At 43.0% G+C, this 14,378-nt stretch overlaps 1 protein-coding gene across 3 annotated transcripts in view; it reads left to right on the top strand.

Annotated features, from left to right (window-relative positions):
* Nucleotides 1–13,293, top strand: part of LOC147901715 (PH, RCC1 and FYVE domains-containing protein 1-like) — a 61,096-nt gene extending 47,803 nt beyond the window's left edge. For 2 of the 3 annotated variants that reach the window (XM_087374476.1, XM_087374477.1), the window contains exons 4-5: nt 7,667–8,145; nt 12,195–13,293. In XM_087374476.1, coding sequence (XP_087230602.1) covers nt 7,667–8,145; nt 12,195–12,321 — 606 coding nt within the window. In that variant the 3' untranslated portion in view covers nt 12,322–13,293. Of the gene's footprint in view, nt 1–7,666; nt 8,146–12,194 lie in introns of those variants that run through there. The other variant, XM_087374478.1, reaches the window with a different exon arrangement.
* The last annotated feature ends 1,085 nt before the right edge of the window (nt 13,294–14,378 follow it).

The raw sequence follows: 14,378 nt of genomic DNA, 5'->3' as shown, positions 1-14,378 counted from the left end.
TGGCCCTTGGGTAAAAACGAATTTCCTTGGCAGGCTCTAGAACCTCCTGGTCAAAGCGATTTAACTCTAGCAGCACCTGGCAGGCTCTGGCAGCTCCAAACTGATGATCTGGCTCCTCTAGAACTGATTTGGGCCACTGCATCTAAAAGAAGGGCTTCCCCCCCCTTTAAAGCCCCAGGCTCCAAAAAGCAGTGTTTTTTAAATTGCACCACTCTTTTGGGCCCCCTGTTGCACACTTTGGCCCTAGGAATTAATTGCCTAGTAATTGGGCACACATTCACTATTTCCAAGGGCCCACTAGGAATTTTAATTCACCAAGTCCCGCCCCATGGCCGGACCCTCGTGCCCCAGAGGCTTAAGGCAGTCACGTGCAAATTATGGGAGTCGCAAATCAAAAGTCCCATAATTTTACGTCCTTGTGACAGACCCCCCTCTTGAAAGAAGGCAAAAGTCCTCGATTGCCTGCAAAAGAAAACCATGTGGATACACTACAATGTTTGTCAGGCAAATGACAAGCAAACATTCCACATACATGCATACATGCACTCCCCACGATGTCCGATCCACCTCACGTATGGCCATCCTTAAGAACCCACTGCCAGTGGTACATCATGAGCATATATAAACACTGAATGCATGCACACAGATACTTATACTGTACTTCCCAGGGATAGTTCATGCATGCTTTACCCACCTATGGCCATCTCTTCAGACCCACACTAGTGGTACATCATGAACATCCGAAGTACTTGAGATATCAAAATCCAAATTTGAGTGGACAGCCAACCAAGCCGCCAACATATCACCAACAATGCATATACGATTTGTAGAGCTGCAGATAACAAATACGTATAGCATTGCAAACCAAGCGACTAGTACACCCACAGTGACTAGTACAACACGTATATCGCGGCCAACGATGCACGACATAGACCACTGCATTCCCATCTTGTTGAATCCTCATGACAATAATAACATGCATATTTTACCGAAACCTCATGGCAAAAATAGCATTCTTATTTTTGTCGAAGCCTCATGACAAAAATAGCAATCTCATTTTGTTGAAACCTCATGACAAAAGAGCATCCAAAAGTAGCAGGGAAAACACCATTCTGCAAACCGTAACATCATCCAGAATCGGATGCCAAAAAGAGTGGCGGACTTTGCCATACAAAATTCTTTTTATAAGTACATGTATACAACGCTATACAAAACCAGCTGTAAACAACCCGCTATGGAATTAGGAACTCTTGCCCTTCGGAACATTCCGTGGCTCATCCATGTCACTAGTCGGCTCCTTCCTCTTACGGTTGGGACAATTTCTAGACCGATGTCCCTCCTCTTGGCAAATAAAACATATACCAGCTTCATATAAAGCGTGTTGTTTCTTTGGAGACAAACGATTACGTTCATTCTTTTGACGATTAGCTTTTCTATCAGACTTATCCCCGCGAGATCCATTCTTAGATTCCTGCCTTTGTCCACCTTTGAACACAGAACTCCTCCCTTGCATCAAAGCATATGCCGTACTAGCATTCTCGATAAGCTGAGACATATTGGAGACTTGAGTCTTTGTGCAATAGTCTCTCAACTCCTTAGGCAGCCTGCAACAATATTTCTCAACCTGCTCAGTGAAAGGAACAATCTGGTAGGAGCTAACGGGCAACAAAGCTGCCCAAAACTTCCTGTTATACTCTTCTAAATTGCGGAAATTAATGGAATTCAGCTCATGCCAAGCAATCATGATATCTACTTCAAAAGTTGTGGTAAGTCATGCAGTTGAAAACACCTGCTTGAAACCTACCCACGTGTTTGGTGCGGTGCTATGCATAAGCATACTGGTCCATCACTGAAGTGCATTCTCCTTAAGAAAACTTGCAGCTGGGTGTATCTTAGATGACTCTTTGAAATTCCCTCTTGTGTAAGCTGCATCGAACTGCTGCAAAAAAGTCAAGGCCTTGAGTTTGTCCTGCACCCCACTAAATGTCTCAAATTTCACGGCTGCACCTGCCTCTTTAAAGTCCTTCAACTTCCCCTGAGGTGCCAAATTGTCATAAACAGGTGCTTGGGCAACGGGACAGCAGCACTTACTCTATCCCCCACACTACCAGCATTAGGAAAAGGTGTACTATTCAGACCAGCACCCGAATTTGCAATTTTCCCAAAGCAAGGTTACTTGTTGCTACATTAGGCATACTTGTTTGCAACCCTGGGGCTGCTCCAACATTTGCATACATCATGTTCTGTCCCGTGGGCTGTAAATTAGGTTGAAACGCAATGAGTCGCAAATCAAAAGTCCCATAATTTCATGTCCTCTTGACAGTTGTTGAGCCATAGACACAGAGATCACGCACGATGCAGAGGATGACCAAAGCATGATGGAGATTCAATCTATCTCAGCTCTCCTCAGATGGGACCATCCGAGCCGAGGTGTCACTCTTGATATGACTCACCCGATGCAAAGATCATGGATACCACACTCCTTGCTACATCGAGAGATGACTCGACAGAACCGGAGAGCCACCATGGCACCTGGTTATGTATTTTGAGTACTAGTATTAGTTTTGACTTTTGCATTTTGAGCTAATTAGGATAGCACTCAGCAAGGGCCTTAGTGAGCCCTTTCCCTCAGCCCACAGTGGCTTGTATGAGTTACTCTTTGATTGTACTTTGTCTCATAGGCCTGCGAGGCCTCTTGGAGACATCTCTCTCTCTCTCTCTCTCTCACAGCAGTGACGCGATAGATCCTATAGAGGATTGATGCCCAAATGACATTTGGGGACATCCCTTCCTTGTTCAAAGTTGGAGCGGGACCGACAAGGGTCACCGTAGCCCTTGTCAGACGCACAGCCATGGCTAGGAGGCTGCACAGGACCACGTCCATAGGCAGCTGGCAGCATTTAGGGGGCTGTAGCCGCGATACTGGATTGGATTTCGCTTTTTACTCTGATGACATATGATATGATATGATGATAGTGATGATGTAGATGATCATCCCGATATTGATGTTTATGATGGTGTCAGTGATGTTAATATGACTATGTAGCATTTAGTGTTTAGCATGGGTGTTGATGCTCGTTTAGTAGCTCCACCCTTCAGCTTGTTTGTATCAGGTTTCCCATAGTCTCATAGACCCAGTGGTCTTCAGAACACTTTAATAAACTCTCTCTCTCTCTCTCTCTCTCTCTCTCTCTCTCTCACGCGCGCGCGCATTTCTGTTTCTTATTTTCTGCTGTGTTTCTTCCTTTTGCTATTGAAGTTTTAATTCTTTGGGTTGGGATTAGTAAGCATTGGTTTTACCGAAGAGATTCTGGAATGGTACTAATGAGAACAAAACTGTAACTTTGCTTATGGAGTTATTTTTTAAAAAATTTCCTCATTTATTTATAATTGTGTAAAGTCACTTACAAACTTCCTTGTTTCCTTTGTTCTTTCACGCAATTCATTAAAAATCAATTTGTAAGATTGGATATATTCTAGCTTTATGAAGGTATATATATAATGTCTATTGGGATCTATCAGCTTCGTGAACATGTTGTGAACTGTTTTCTGGAACAGTACACTTTGTGCAGAGCCGCCCTTCTGTTTTTCTTTTGTTTTTTTTTTTGGGCAGGAAAGTGGATAAGCAGCTGTTTTGTACTTCAGAAGGTGTATTTGTTAAGGATGTCAAATTGTAGTTGAAATAGATAACAATTGAGAACAAACTGTAGGGAAAAGAACCAAACTAATCTGGTTATGTTGGCTACCAACACATGACATCAGATTTGTTCTTTGTGCGTTTTTGTTTTGGGTTTTCCCCTTTTTTTCGGGCGGGGGGGGGGGGGGGGGGGGCGCTTCTTTGTGGTTCAGAAATGCACTATTCAAGTACTTAACCTTACAATTAAAAACCATGCTAGAAGACAAGTGGTAGGAAAGGAGTCATCAGGGTTCTACCAGGCCACGTTGCAAGGTCATGGAGGAGCCTAAAAATCTGTTCTGTGTACCTCTCAATCTCTATGCACTCTTTTGCTAATGCCTTTTTTGTGACTGGAAATGAAAGGCAAGAGATCTGTGCTTCAGAGGGGTTCCTGTCATAGGCCTGTTGGAATCGGAGTCCTAGTGTGTGTGTGTGGTCCTAGAGTCCTAGGAGTGTCCTACAGTTGTGTGAGTGTGAAGAGTCTTGAGGCCACTTGTGCCACCTCATGTGGTAGGTGTGATTCCTCCCCTAGATTATAGGATCTAGATTCTCTTGTGTGTGACCTCATCTATGAGGTGTCTGTGTGGGAAGATAAGGCTTGCCCAGCCTATAAATGAGGCTATGTACTTGCTGTGATAACACAATCCATCAACATCAGTTTGTGCCTCAGATCTTATCTCTCACCCTCTCCCCATTTTTAACAATTGGTATCAGAGCAGGTCTTCCTTGACTGAGCCTTGCCTCATCACGCACGATTTTCCTGCCATGTCTCTGCGATAACATTGCCGTATGTCTCCACCGCACGTCGCCATCTCTACGTTGCTGACCAGCAGGCCGTTCCAGTTCTGCCCGCTATCTTCCCTGATGCTGCGCCATTCTGCCCGTCATCCCTTGCATTCTTCTGCCCTGATGAAGCTACAACTATCTAGTCTTGGTCACTAATCCAGCTTTGCCCGCTATTGTCCATTGCTGTCTTTCATGGAGATAGCTTCGATCCTGTCCAAGAAAGCTTCAAGTTTGATGGGCGACACCTTTGCAGGACCATCTCTAGAAGAAAGATTTAAGCATTGATGTTTCTGCTCAAGGCTAGATATGGGAAGCTCAAACGGCATGCTCGATGTTGGGTCATCGCTATTGATCATCGGACGCGCGTGGACTGCAGAATAAAGATGGATTGCAATCGCAAAGCACATCTATCTCTGCTCTACAGCAGCATTCTGCCCCAATGACCTGCGAAGGTGTCGTTGCGATGATGTTGGCGGCGTCTCGCATATACCGACGACAAACGACCTTGTGAGGACCATGGCCATCGACTCGTACGTCGCCTCTCAACGCAGCTCTTTTGCAAACAGTTCCAACCTGCCCGGTCCATTTCTGTGCTGTGAACTTGGAGGTATGCTGCACTATCTTGCTGCCCAGGAGTCGTCTTTCAGCCGCCACAACTCAAGCCCAGTATTTCTGCTCCATGACGACCTGAAGAGCGGCTTGTTCCAGCCCATTTCTGAGCCCAAAACTCTAAATTGCGATTTTCAAGAATTTTGCCTCATTTTGTGTGAATTTGTTGGGGCTTTTATGGTCTGAAGCTTCCCTAGTATTGCTAGAACACTATGCTCTAGGAAATTTTGAAAAGCCCCAATTTTCTGCAAACCCTAATTTTGCAGCAACCCTAACCCAAAAATTTAGGGCTTTTCTGTCCTGTGTCTTCCTTTGGCATAATTGAAGCTTCTACCATGTAAAATTTGGGGCTTTTTTTGCAAAATTTGAGTAAACATTGTAAGGGATTTAGACACTGGCTATAATAACAGCTAAGACCTTCCCACCAATGGATAGCATAAAAAACTCCTTGTTCATCGAGAAATTCTCAGGGAGCAATTTCCCAACTTGGCAGGCGAAACTTTGGCTTCTTCTTATGCGAGAAGGGATATGGAATATCACCAATGGCAAGGAGCCAAAACCCCAAAGTGATGATGCTAGAATCAGTTGGTGGGAGAACCAAAATGATAAAGCAATGGCTATCATTGGCCTAGCTTTAGCTGACAACCTTATCCACCATGTGGATTTTGATAAGACTGCAAATGACGTTTGGGAAAAATTAGAGAATTTGTATGGAAATAAGATCAATAATTCCAAAGTATTTCTCAAACAAAAACTCTTCAAGCTCAAGATGAAGGAAACTGAAACCCTCAATGAACACTTGAGCAATCTTGGGTCAATTCTCCAACAATTATCTGCCATCCGAGCCATTGTTGAAGATGATGATCAAGTTGCTGTACTTCTCTCAAGCATTGAAGACATTTCCAAGTACAATGAGATCCTTGCTGTCCTAAGAGTCAGCCGCAATATGAGCTTTAAGGATATGGTAGCTCATCTCATTGATGAGGACCGTAGGCTTACAGAGAAAGCAGAATCTTCCTTTGAATCTGGCAAAGCATTCTTTCTCAAGAATAAGCCCAAAAAGAAAGGAAAACCTCTTAAATGTAATTACTGTCAGAAGCTTGGCCATCCAGAGGATCGTTGCTTCAAGAAGATGGCAAAGGTACAAGCCAAAGGACATGCCAATCTGGTTGCGGAGCAGAGCGAGGACGAAGACGATGAAGCTACACCTTCTGGACCTGAGGAACAAGCCTGCACTGCTGCTGTTTCTGGTCTATCCCTCCATGAGGTGATAGATGAAGAGTGGGCTTTCTAGAGTCATGTGTGTTAGGTAGTCTGCCTTGGGTAGTCCCCCTAAAATGATGTAATAATTTGTCACTTTGTGTGCCTTGTCCTATAAAAGGCTCCACTTATTTCCATGTACCCAGTTAGGAGATAGGGGGGTTGTTATGTCTTTCCTTTATTAGGCCTGGCCGAGTTCCAGGATGTTGGTGTACTCCCTAGACCTATGAGTTGGTCATGCATCCATGCTCAGATTTGAGTCTCTGATCACGTTGACACCTAAGCCATGAGAGTGCTTGGTTCAACCTCTGAATTATGCTCAGCTGTTAGCCTTTGAGATTGCCTGGGATGCACAGTCTGGATGATGTCATAGTTTCTCACCCTAGCTCCGAAGGGGGGTTTGTTGGAATCGGAGTCCTAGTGTGTGTGTGTGTGGTCCTAGAGTCCTAGGAGTGTCCTACAGTTGTGTGAGTGTGAAGAGTCTTGAGGCCACTTGTGCCACCTCATGTGGTAGGTGTGATTCCTCCCCTAGATTATAGGATCTAGATTCTCTTGTGTGTGACCTCATCTATGAGGTGTTTGTGTGGGAAGATAAGGCTTGCCCAGCCTATAAATGAGGCTATGCACTTGCTGTGATAACACAATCCATCAACATCAGTTCGTGCCTCAGATCTTGTCTCTCACCCTCTCCCCATTTTTAACAAGGCCATCAGATGTGTATTTTTTGTAAGCTCTTTTTGGGTGTTTTCCCCTCCAATGTTCTTTTTTTTTTTTTTTTTTGTGTGTGTGTGTGTGTGTGTTTGGGGGGGGGGCAGGGGGGTAGGGGAAAAAACCCTAAACAAGGCATTTAGATTTTATTTCATGATATAAATCATGCTCCGAGCAGGGTGTGGCTCATTCCATATCCTTTCTGTACAAAGAATTTATAACAACACGTATCAGGTATACCGGAGATTATACAGGCACAAGTCTTGTCCACTAAAGTCTCAAGCTCCTCTTTTGAGGAAGGCTTTAAAGAAAAGATAGAAATTTCTTTTTTGGGGAAGACTTCAAGGAAACTTGTTCCAATTCACTAGAATGCCTATTACGAGTAAATTACTCGACTATCAAATATAATATACAGTGATAAAGAAAAAACAGACTTGTTCTGAATCTAAGTTATAGTATCATATCTGTCTTTTAGCTCTACGAAAAGAATAGACTTGTTCTGAATCTAAGTTATGGTATCATATCTGTCTTTTAGCTCTAGGATGATGTTTGCCTTCTTAATAACAAAACATGGCGGAAAAGCATCTGTATGCCTTCTCATTATTTATGAATGTATTTGAATTGCAGCTTAAGGCATTGGCGGAGAGACTACCTGATACAGCTGGAGCACACCAGATTAATAGATTTCAAACTTATGATATCCACCAGCACCCTCCTAATGGCATGCACTCTCCCCTTGTCCCTGAAGGTCCTCATTTGTCAACTAATGGTGTTCCTTCCATTAGTGTTGCTGATGCTACATATGGACGTGCTAAGGTGCAGAAAAATGAGCTTAGAGACACTGTGAATGGTGCTGTCAGACATACACCACCATCTGGTGGCTTAGGAGGAGAGCGGACTGCATTTGGGATATCAGCTGGTCTTGGTTCTGCTGATGTTTCTGGAAGTTTTAAGCATGAGGTAGATGGAGGCGTGAATGAGGATGCTTCACCTGGTTTTGAACGAGAATCTGTCTCAGAGAGGGTTGAACAGGATGAACCTGGAGTCTACATCACCCTTGTAGCCCTTCCTGATGGCGGCAGAGAATTGAAAAGAGTCAGATTCAGGTACATAGTTGCTTGTTGCGATTTGTGTCTATGGAAAATTTTAAGCTGCTGGATTTTTTCTTTATTTAAAAGAACACATAAAAGAGTGAGCTCTTTTTGGAAATTTGCAATATATTACACCAAAATTTTTAATCAAAAAGTTAAAATAACAAGTGGCTTGACAGTTTCTCCTTGTTGTTCATGCCTTACAATGACAATAAATAAAAAAATCGTTTCTTTGAGGAGACATCTGCCATTTTGTATATTTGCACGTTGAGATACGTATCCCCATATAGAGAAAGCGTCGAGGTTGCGGGAAGTAGGTAAGTTGAAACTGCCAATGTTAAAGGGCACCGAAATTTTGATGTATGAAGACGCAACTAAAACACATGTCGAGCATAAAAACTAAGGCATGATGCAAGTGACGGAGGTCAAGGGAAAAGGGTAATCTGCTGTTGAAAGGTATACTTCAGGGACAAAGAAAGAGGTGTTTCATGCTCATACAAATTACATATAGAGACATGACCATTTCCTAGTTTCACAATTCCAATGTGCAGGAATTTATGACAATGGGGTAAAGGCAAATGTGGACAAGACTAAGAGGACACTCGTTGAAACCCAAAAATGAGCCATCATACTACAAACTGCACATGGCAAAGGAAGGTGATGGAGATGGTTAAACTTTTCCAAGTACTGAAGCATTAATATTTCCTCAAACCACAGATGGCAGACATGAAGATTTCAGTAGAGTACATCCAGTACTAGTATTCTTTTTTAGAACACATGCTGAAGAACTGATATTTTGAATTGGTAGTCTAAACATTGCTGCCTTGTTGACCCAACTTCTACCGTACAGAGTGGAATAATGGGGAGGTTGTATCTCCAACAGCAAATGGAACGACACAACGATTTTTGAAAGTCAAGCATACTACCTTACTGTTGGTTGATACAGGTAGTATACCTTTTGAGCTTTTGGGCAGGGACAAAGATTATAGATACCTCTCAAAGGTGTGATGGAAGATGTTACACCTCACCAGCGGGGGTTGGGGGCCACGTATGGCCACGCAACCAGGTCCAGGTTAGGCTGACCAGCAGCTCAGCCAGTTGGCTGCATAAGCAGGCCAACCAGCAAGGGGGGGCTTCCCTATATATAGGGCCCTCCCTTGCCTCTTGTTGTATCATCCATGTGGAGTTTTTTCTCAGCATTATTGGCAGAGTTTTTTCCCCAACTCCTGTGTCGATTTCCATCGAGCTTGCTTGCTGTTCCACTTTGCTGTTCTACTCTCGGTTTTCTGCTCGTATTTCCGCTGCGCTGCACTTTCATAGGGTTGTCCTTCTAGATGGAGTTCTTTTTGAAGGGAGTTGTTAAGGTTTTGATTTGGTACATGTTTGTACAAACCCCTCTTTGCTTCCGATCGTGGATTTGATAGAATTCCAGGTCATAGATTCGACGGAATTACAGATTTATATTTGGATTTTTAAAGGGGAGCTTTCTGGCGACGGAGATTCGTGAGTTGGTTCACAAATAGTGGACTGTTTATGATTGTTGCAGCTGAAGGCTGTCATGGTGGTCATGGAAGCTTAAAAGCAGTGCGAATTGGACTTTAGTAAGTTCTTGAGCTTAAGCTTTCTGTTCGTGCTGATTTGTCAGCCTGAACAGAATTTATTGGCTAGGCTGAAAGACTGATTAGAGAGCTTGAATAAATTGAATGCGGTGAGAATTTGCAGATTCTTCATCTGTGGACTGTACGTCCAGTTTGTGGAGTTAGTGACAGGACCACAAAGGTACAGGTGTGCAGATGAACGAGGGTGTTGTGACTCAGCAGAACAGTAGGCTGCTGTTCTGGTCTGTATGAACGACCTGAGAGCTTCTGGGAAGAAGCTGCAGGTGTGAAGTCTTCATGTGCTGGAAATAGCATTCAGTGCATGCAAGGCTCAAGCGTATGTTATGCACCTTGATTTGTTACGTGCAGGTGCATACACGCCTTTCTCTTGATTTGCAAGCATATACTAAATCTGGTTTGAAGTCATGTGTAAAGTAAATCTACATGCATGTCTTGTTTTCAGGCACATGCAAGAGCTGGAGAGCCCTGCATGTGAAGTACTTAAAGTAAGTGATTTTTTTCTAGGCATGTGCTGCCTATTTTGGGTGTGCATGGATGAAGCATGCACAATCGCTTGCATGTGCATGAGGTCTGCATGCAGGGTACTCCATGCGCTTTGCTGTTACTTTTTGCCAGTGTGAAACTAATTCTAGAGTTCCAAGCTAAAGCAGTCCCTACTTTTTGTGGCCAATGCATGAGTGCTGAATGCAGTCTTTTACGGCGTGAACAGTCTGCCATGAGTACTATCTGGGCTGAGTGCATGGGCAGTGTTGCACACTACTTTTGGACCAGAAATATCATTTTTTGGCCAATAATGGCAAAATTCGTCAGCCCTTTGCTGCTCATACACCATCGGTCTCCCTCTCCCCAAGTCTTGCTCCTGCTCATCCATTTGTGCAAGTGCCTTGCTTGTCTAGACCTTATTGTGCCTTCCTTGCTCACAAGCTAGCACCATGTATCTGAGTGCTTCTGCTTCGTCCTTCCTCTCCTAAACTCTACCACAAATGCTCTCTTTCCACTCTATCTTTTCGACTCTTTTTCTTCCGTGTTTCCTCCATCTACATGGATTCATCTTTTGATCCTCAATAGGTGCCTATGGAGGGTGTCACTCCCTCAACCACCTCTACCGAAGCCATCGATGACTCAACTCATGGCTCTCATGAGCCAAGTGGTTGGTTATCTGCAGCATCAGCAATATCATCTGCAGCAAATGGCGATACTGCGTGCCTCAGGGACATCCACCGTTTTCTCTTGATTCCTTTACTGGGGAAAAGAAGGTTACAAAGCCTGAGTATGTTCGATCTTGGCTTAATCGTTGGGACACACACTTGACTTTGGTGAACTATCCGGAAAGTCATTCTAGAGGCTTACTTGCGTGATAGCACAATACCAAGAATTAAAGAGGACATCGGAGGCTCCTTTCTTGAGCAGAGTTTTAAATAAAGTTCAGGGAGAAGTTCTCAAAAGGAATGTGATGAGTTTGAAAAAGGCTCGTTATGATGGGAAAAGGTTCGGAAACGTATAATAAAGAATTTATTTTGTTACAATCCAAATTTCCCAACTTTTAAGTTTTTTCTAAATGAACAAATGGAGCTTATATTAGACCTCGCAAAATTTATAAGGAGTTGTTCACTTGTAACTTAAAGCCATCTATAGTCCAGATCTGCAGTTATCAGAGACGATGTAGATTGTAGTCCGGATCTGCAGTCATGAGAGAGAGCTGCGTGCCTCAACCCAGTCATTTCTTCTTATGTAAGTCCTTGGGAGCACACATCTCGTGTGATCCTTCAAAACGAACCTCATCTAGTATTTGAAACTTAACCAAACCCTTGGTGCTCTCTTCCAAAAATGTGGTATACATCCATAAGCATGTCGAGGAGGTATCCAAGTCCCAACATCACTTGTGTATCACTGGCACTTTAATTAATTGGTCTAACTAGATGAAACCATAGGCCCAACACCTAGCTGTGTAAACTTGTGCCTGAGGATCTTGGTGTGCAGTCTTCTAAACCATGGGTAATGGTGTACTGCAATATACCCACAGGTCTCCCTCTTCAAAGAGTATACAATAGATTTGGCAATTATTTATAAGAGGTCATCATTGTTGGTTCTAAGTGCAACCACAGGCTGCTTTTAATGTACTTCAAAGGCTGTCCTGCTAAGATGGCCATATTGCATTCTCTTAAATTTAGAGTGCATCTACGACTGCCTTTGGTTTACATACACTATTGAGTGCATGGCCCATGTGGCTTGAATGCTACATGTTGCAATCTCTGTCTCTGTCTTTCTATCTGTCTCTCTGAGTGTTTATGTTTGTCCCTCCTGTCTCCGTTGTGCTTTTATTATTTTAAAATGATTCTGTGAGGTTATTTGCTGCCTAGATGTACGGTCTCCCTCCCAATCTCAGTAAAGAGAGTAGGGTTTGTGTGCTCTAACTGATGTTGTTGTAATTGTTGTTGTCTACAGTAGGAAGCGATTTTCTGAGAGACAGGCAGAATCATGGTGGGCAGAGAATCGAACCAGAGTATTTGAAAAATATCATGTTAAAGTTATGGATAAAATTACAGTTTCTGAGGCCAAGACAGAAAGATAATGATGACATATCTAAACTTTGGATTAGGTTATTGTTCATACAAGTGCAATTGGATTTGATACTGCTTCAAGGAAGACCTTGCCAGGAAGCTATTGCTGCAATGCGTCATCAAGGAACCTAAATTAAAGCAGCAATTACATACTTGCTGAAGGTTAGAGCTCATGGAGCAGATCATTGTTATACAGAGGCACAGTGTAAGGCCCTGGGTACCTGCAATCAATGGTCAAAGATACAGCCTGACATTTAGCCTGTTTGTGCTGAGGCTTCTCTTCCTCGCTCACATGTGAAGTCTGTGAAGTTGCATAGAAAGACGAAGGATGGAACAGTGATTCGCAAGCCTCATTTCAAAGCCTGGGTAGTGTCTGGCTTGACTCTTCACTGCTAAAGAAGATCAAACATTTGCTGCTTGTCAAGTTGTGAGGCAAATCTCATGCTTGTTTCGAACCTGGAGCATTTTGTTGAGCCTTAACAGAGTTCCTGGGCCGTTCTACATATAAATCAACGGGTCCATCAGAGGATGTGAGAAGCAGGGTTTAATCTCTAGCGCTTTTATTCAGTGCAAGGAAAATAGTATCATACTGGAAAACATCCGGTTGTCGATATCCTTAAGTAGATTGTAATGTATTTTATATCAGGAAAGAGTCAGATTGAATTTGTTCCTTTGCATTGTGTAACAACGCAATTGTATTAAGCCCCAGTGATATCACTGCCAAAGTATGGATGCTGATGTGTAGCTCAAATGTGGCACCCTCTATGACATGTTTCATAGCTACCTCTGTTTACTGGAAGAACCAATCTGCAAATCTTGATCAATATGGATTCATTCTGAGCTGATGCTTGCTCTGCAGGAATCGCCACCTTTTTTGAAAAGTGAAGTAAGTTGTAAGGGGTTTTAAACTATTCTGCAGGGGATGAAAATTGCACTTTTAATCTGGAGAAGACCATTTAATCGGTCTTTCTGTTTATGTCTTCCATATCTCACTCTTATAAAGGAACGAAGGCAAATAAGCATGACCATAGAACAATCCATAATGTCAATAGCCTTCTTAGCATCGTTTGAGCAATGTAAAGACTCTCTTGTCCTTAATGTAGTGTTTTTATTTTTAAAATGAGTTAAATACTTTGTATAGGTATTGACTCACAAGGCGTCTTTGTTGGGAATTGACATGTACCTAACCTTGGAACATAGGCATTCATAATATCATTGTATGATGTTGGTTGTCTTGTCTTATTTCCCCCGTGAAACTTATGTATTTAGTTTGCTTCTTTCCTAGGAAAAGTATTTTCTATTAATGCTTGAAAAAGCAGATTCCACATAGAGTTCTCTCTACGTTTCGGACCAAATATGGTCTAGCCAGTGGCCAAAGAAACCTCCTATTTCTCTAGTCTAGTGGCCCATGGAAATGTTTCCCATAGGCTCTTTGCTAGATCAGATGAGTAGTGACAGCCCTTATCGTTACTGCCCATAGACCATCCAACACTGCCTTTGAAGATGCCAAGCCACCAAGCGGATTGGGGGACCTGATGAGAATTACATCTCATTCATGTGCAAAGTCTCAAGTATTCAATTGGGGCATGGCAGTTTGGTTAAAAATTAGAGAGCAGGTCTTCTAGTTAGAGGTAAAAAATGTCTCCCCAGGGTGGACTCAATGATGAGACGTGATCACAATGGTACCAACGCAGCGAGCTTTCGGCTCGTAAAAGGATGGGGTTTTGGAGACAACATGTTTGAAATCACTATTGTAGGACTTAACTGGCAAAGCAACACTGTCAAAGAGCCTCAAGATAATGCGGTGATAAAAGTTGGGGCAGAATCATGACAAATAGAGGAACCTAATTGAACTTTGACAATGTAATCAAGGTGACAGCCTGTTGTTTTAACTAGACTGTGTAAAGCACAGAATGTAAGGATTTGACTTAAGGAACCAGCTTGCTTGTGGAGAACCCAACTCATCGCCTTGGGAATTTGTGAAACAAGGGCCAACAATCAGGCCCCAAGGTGAATCCCAAGGGCTAAACATCCGTCGAATACCTTGCTCAGTAAGTACATAAAAGAC

Source organism: Dipteris shenzhenensis, chromosome 5 (genome assembly GCF_047967505.1).
Source record: "Dipteris shenzhenensis isolate YYH24624 ecotype China chromosome 5, Dip_SZ_1.0, whole genome shotgun sequence".
Taxonomy (NCBI): domain Eukaryota; kingdom Viridiplantae; phylum Streptophyta; class Polypodiopsida; order Gleicheniales; family Dipteridaceae; genus Dipteris; species Dipteris shenzhenensis.
The sequence above is the reverse complement of the archived record's forward strand: the minus strand, read 5'-3'. Positions and strand labels throughout refer to the sequence as shown.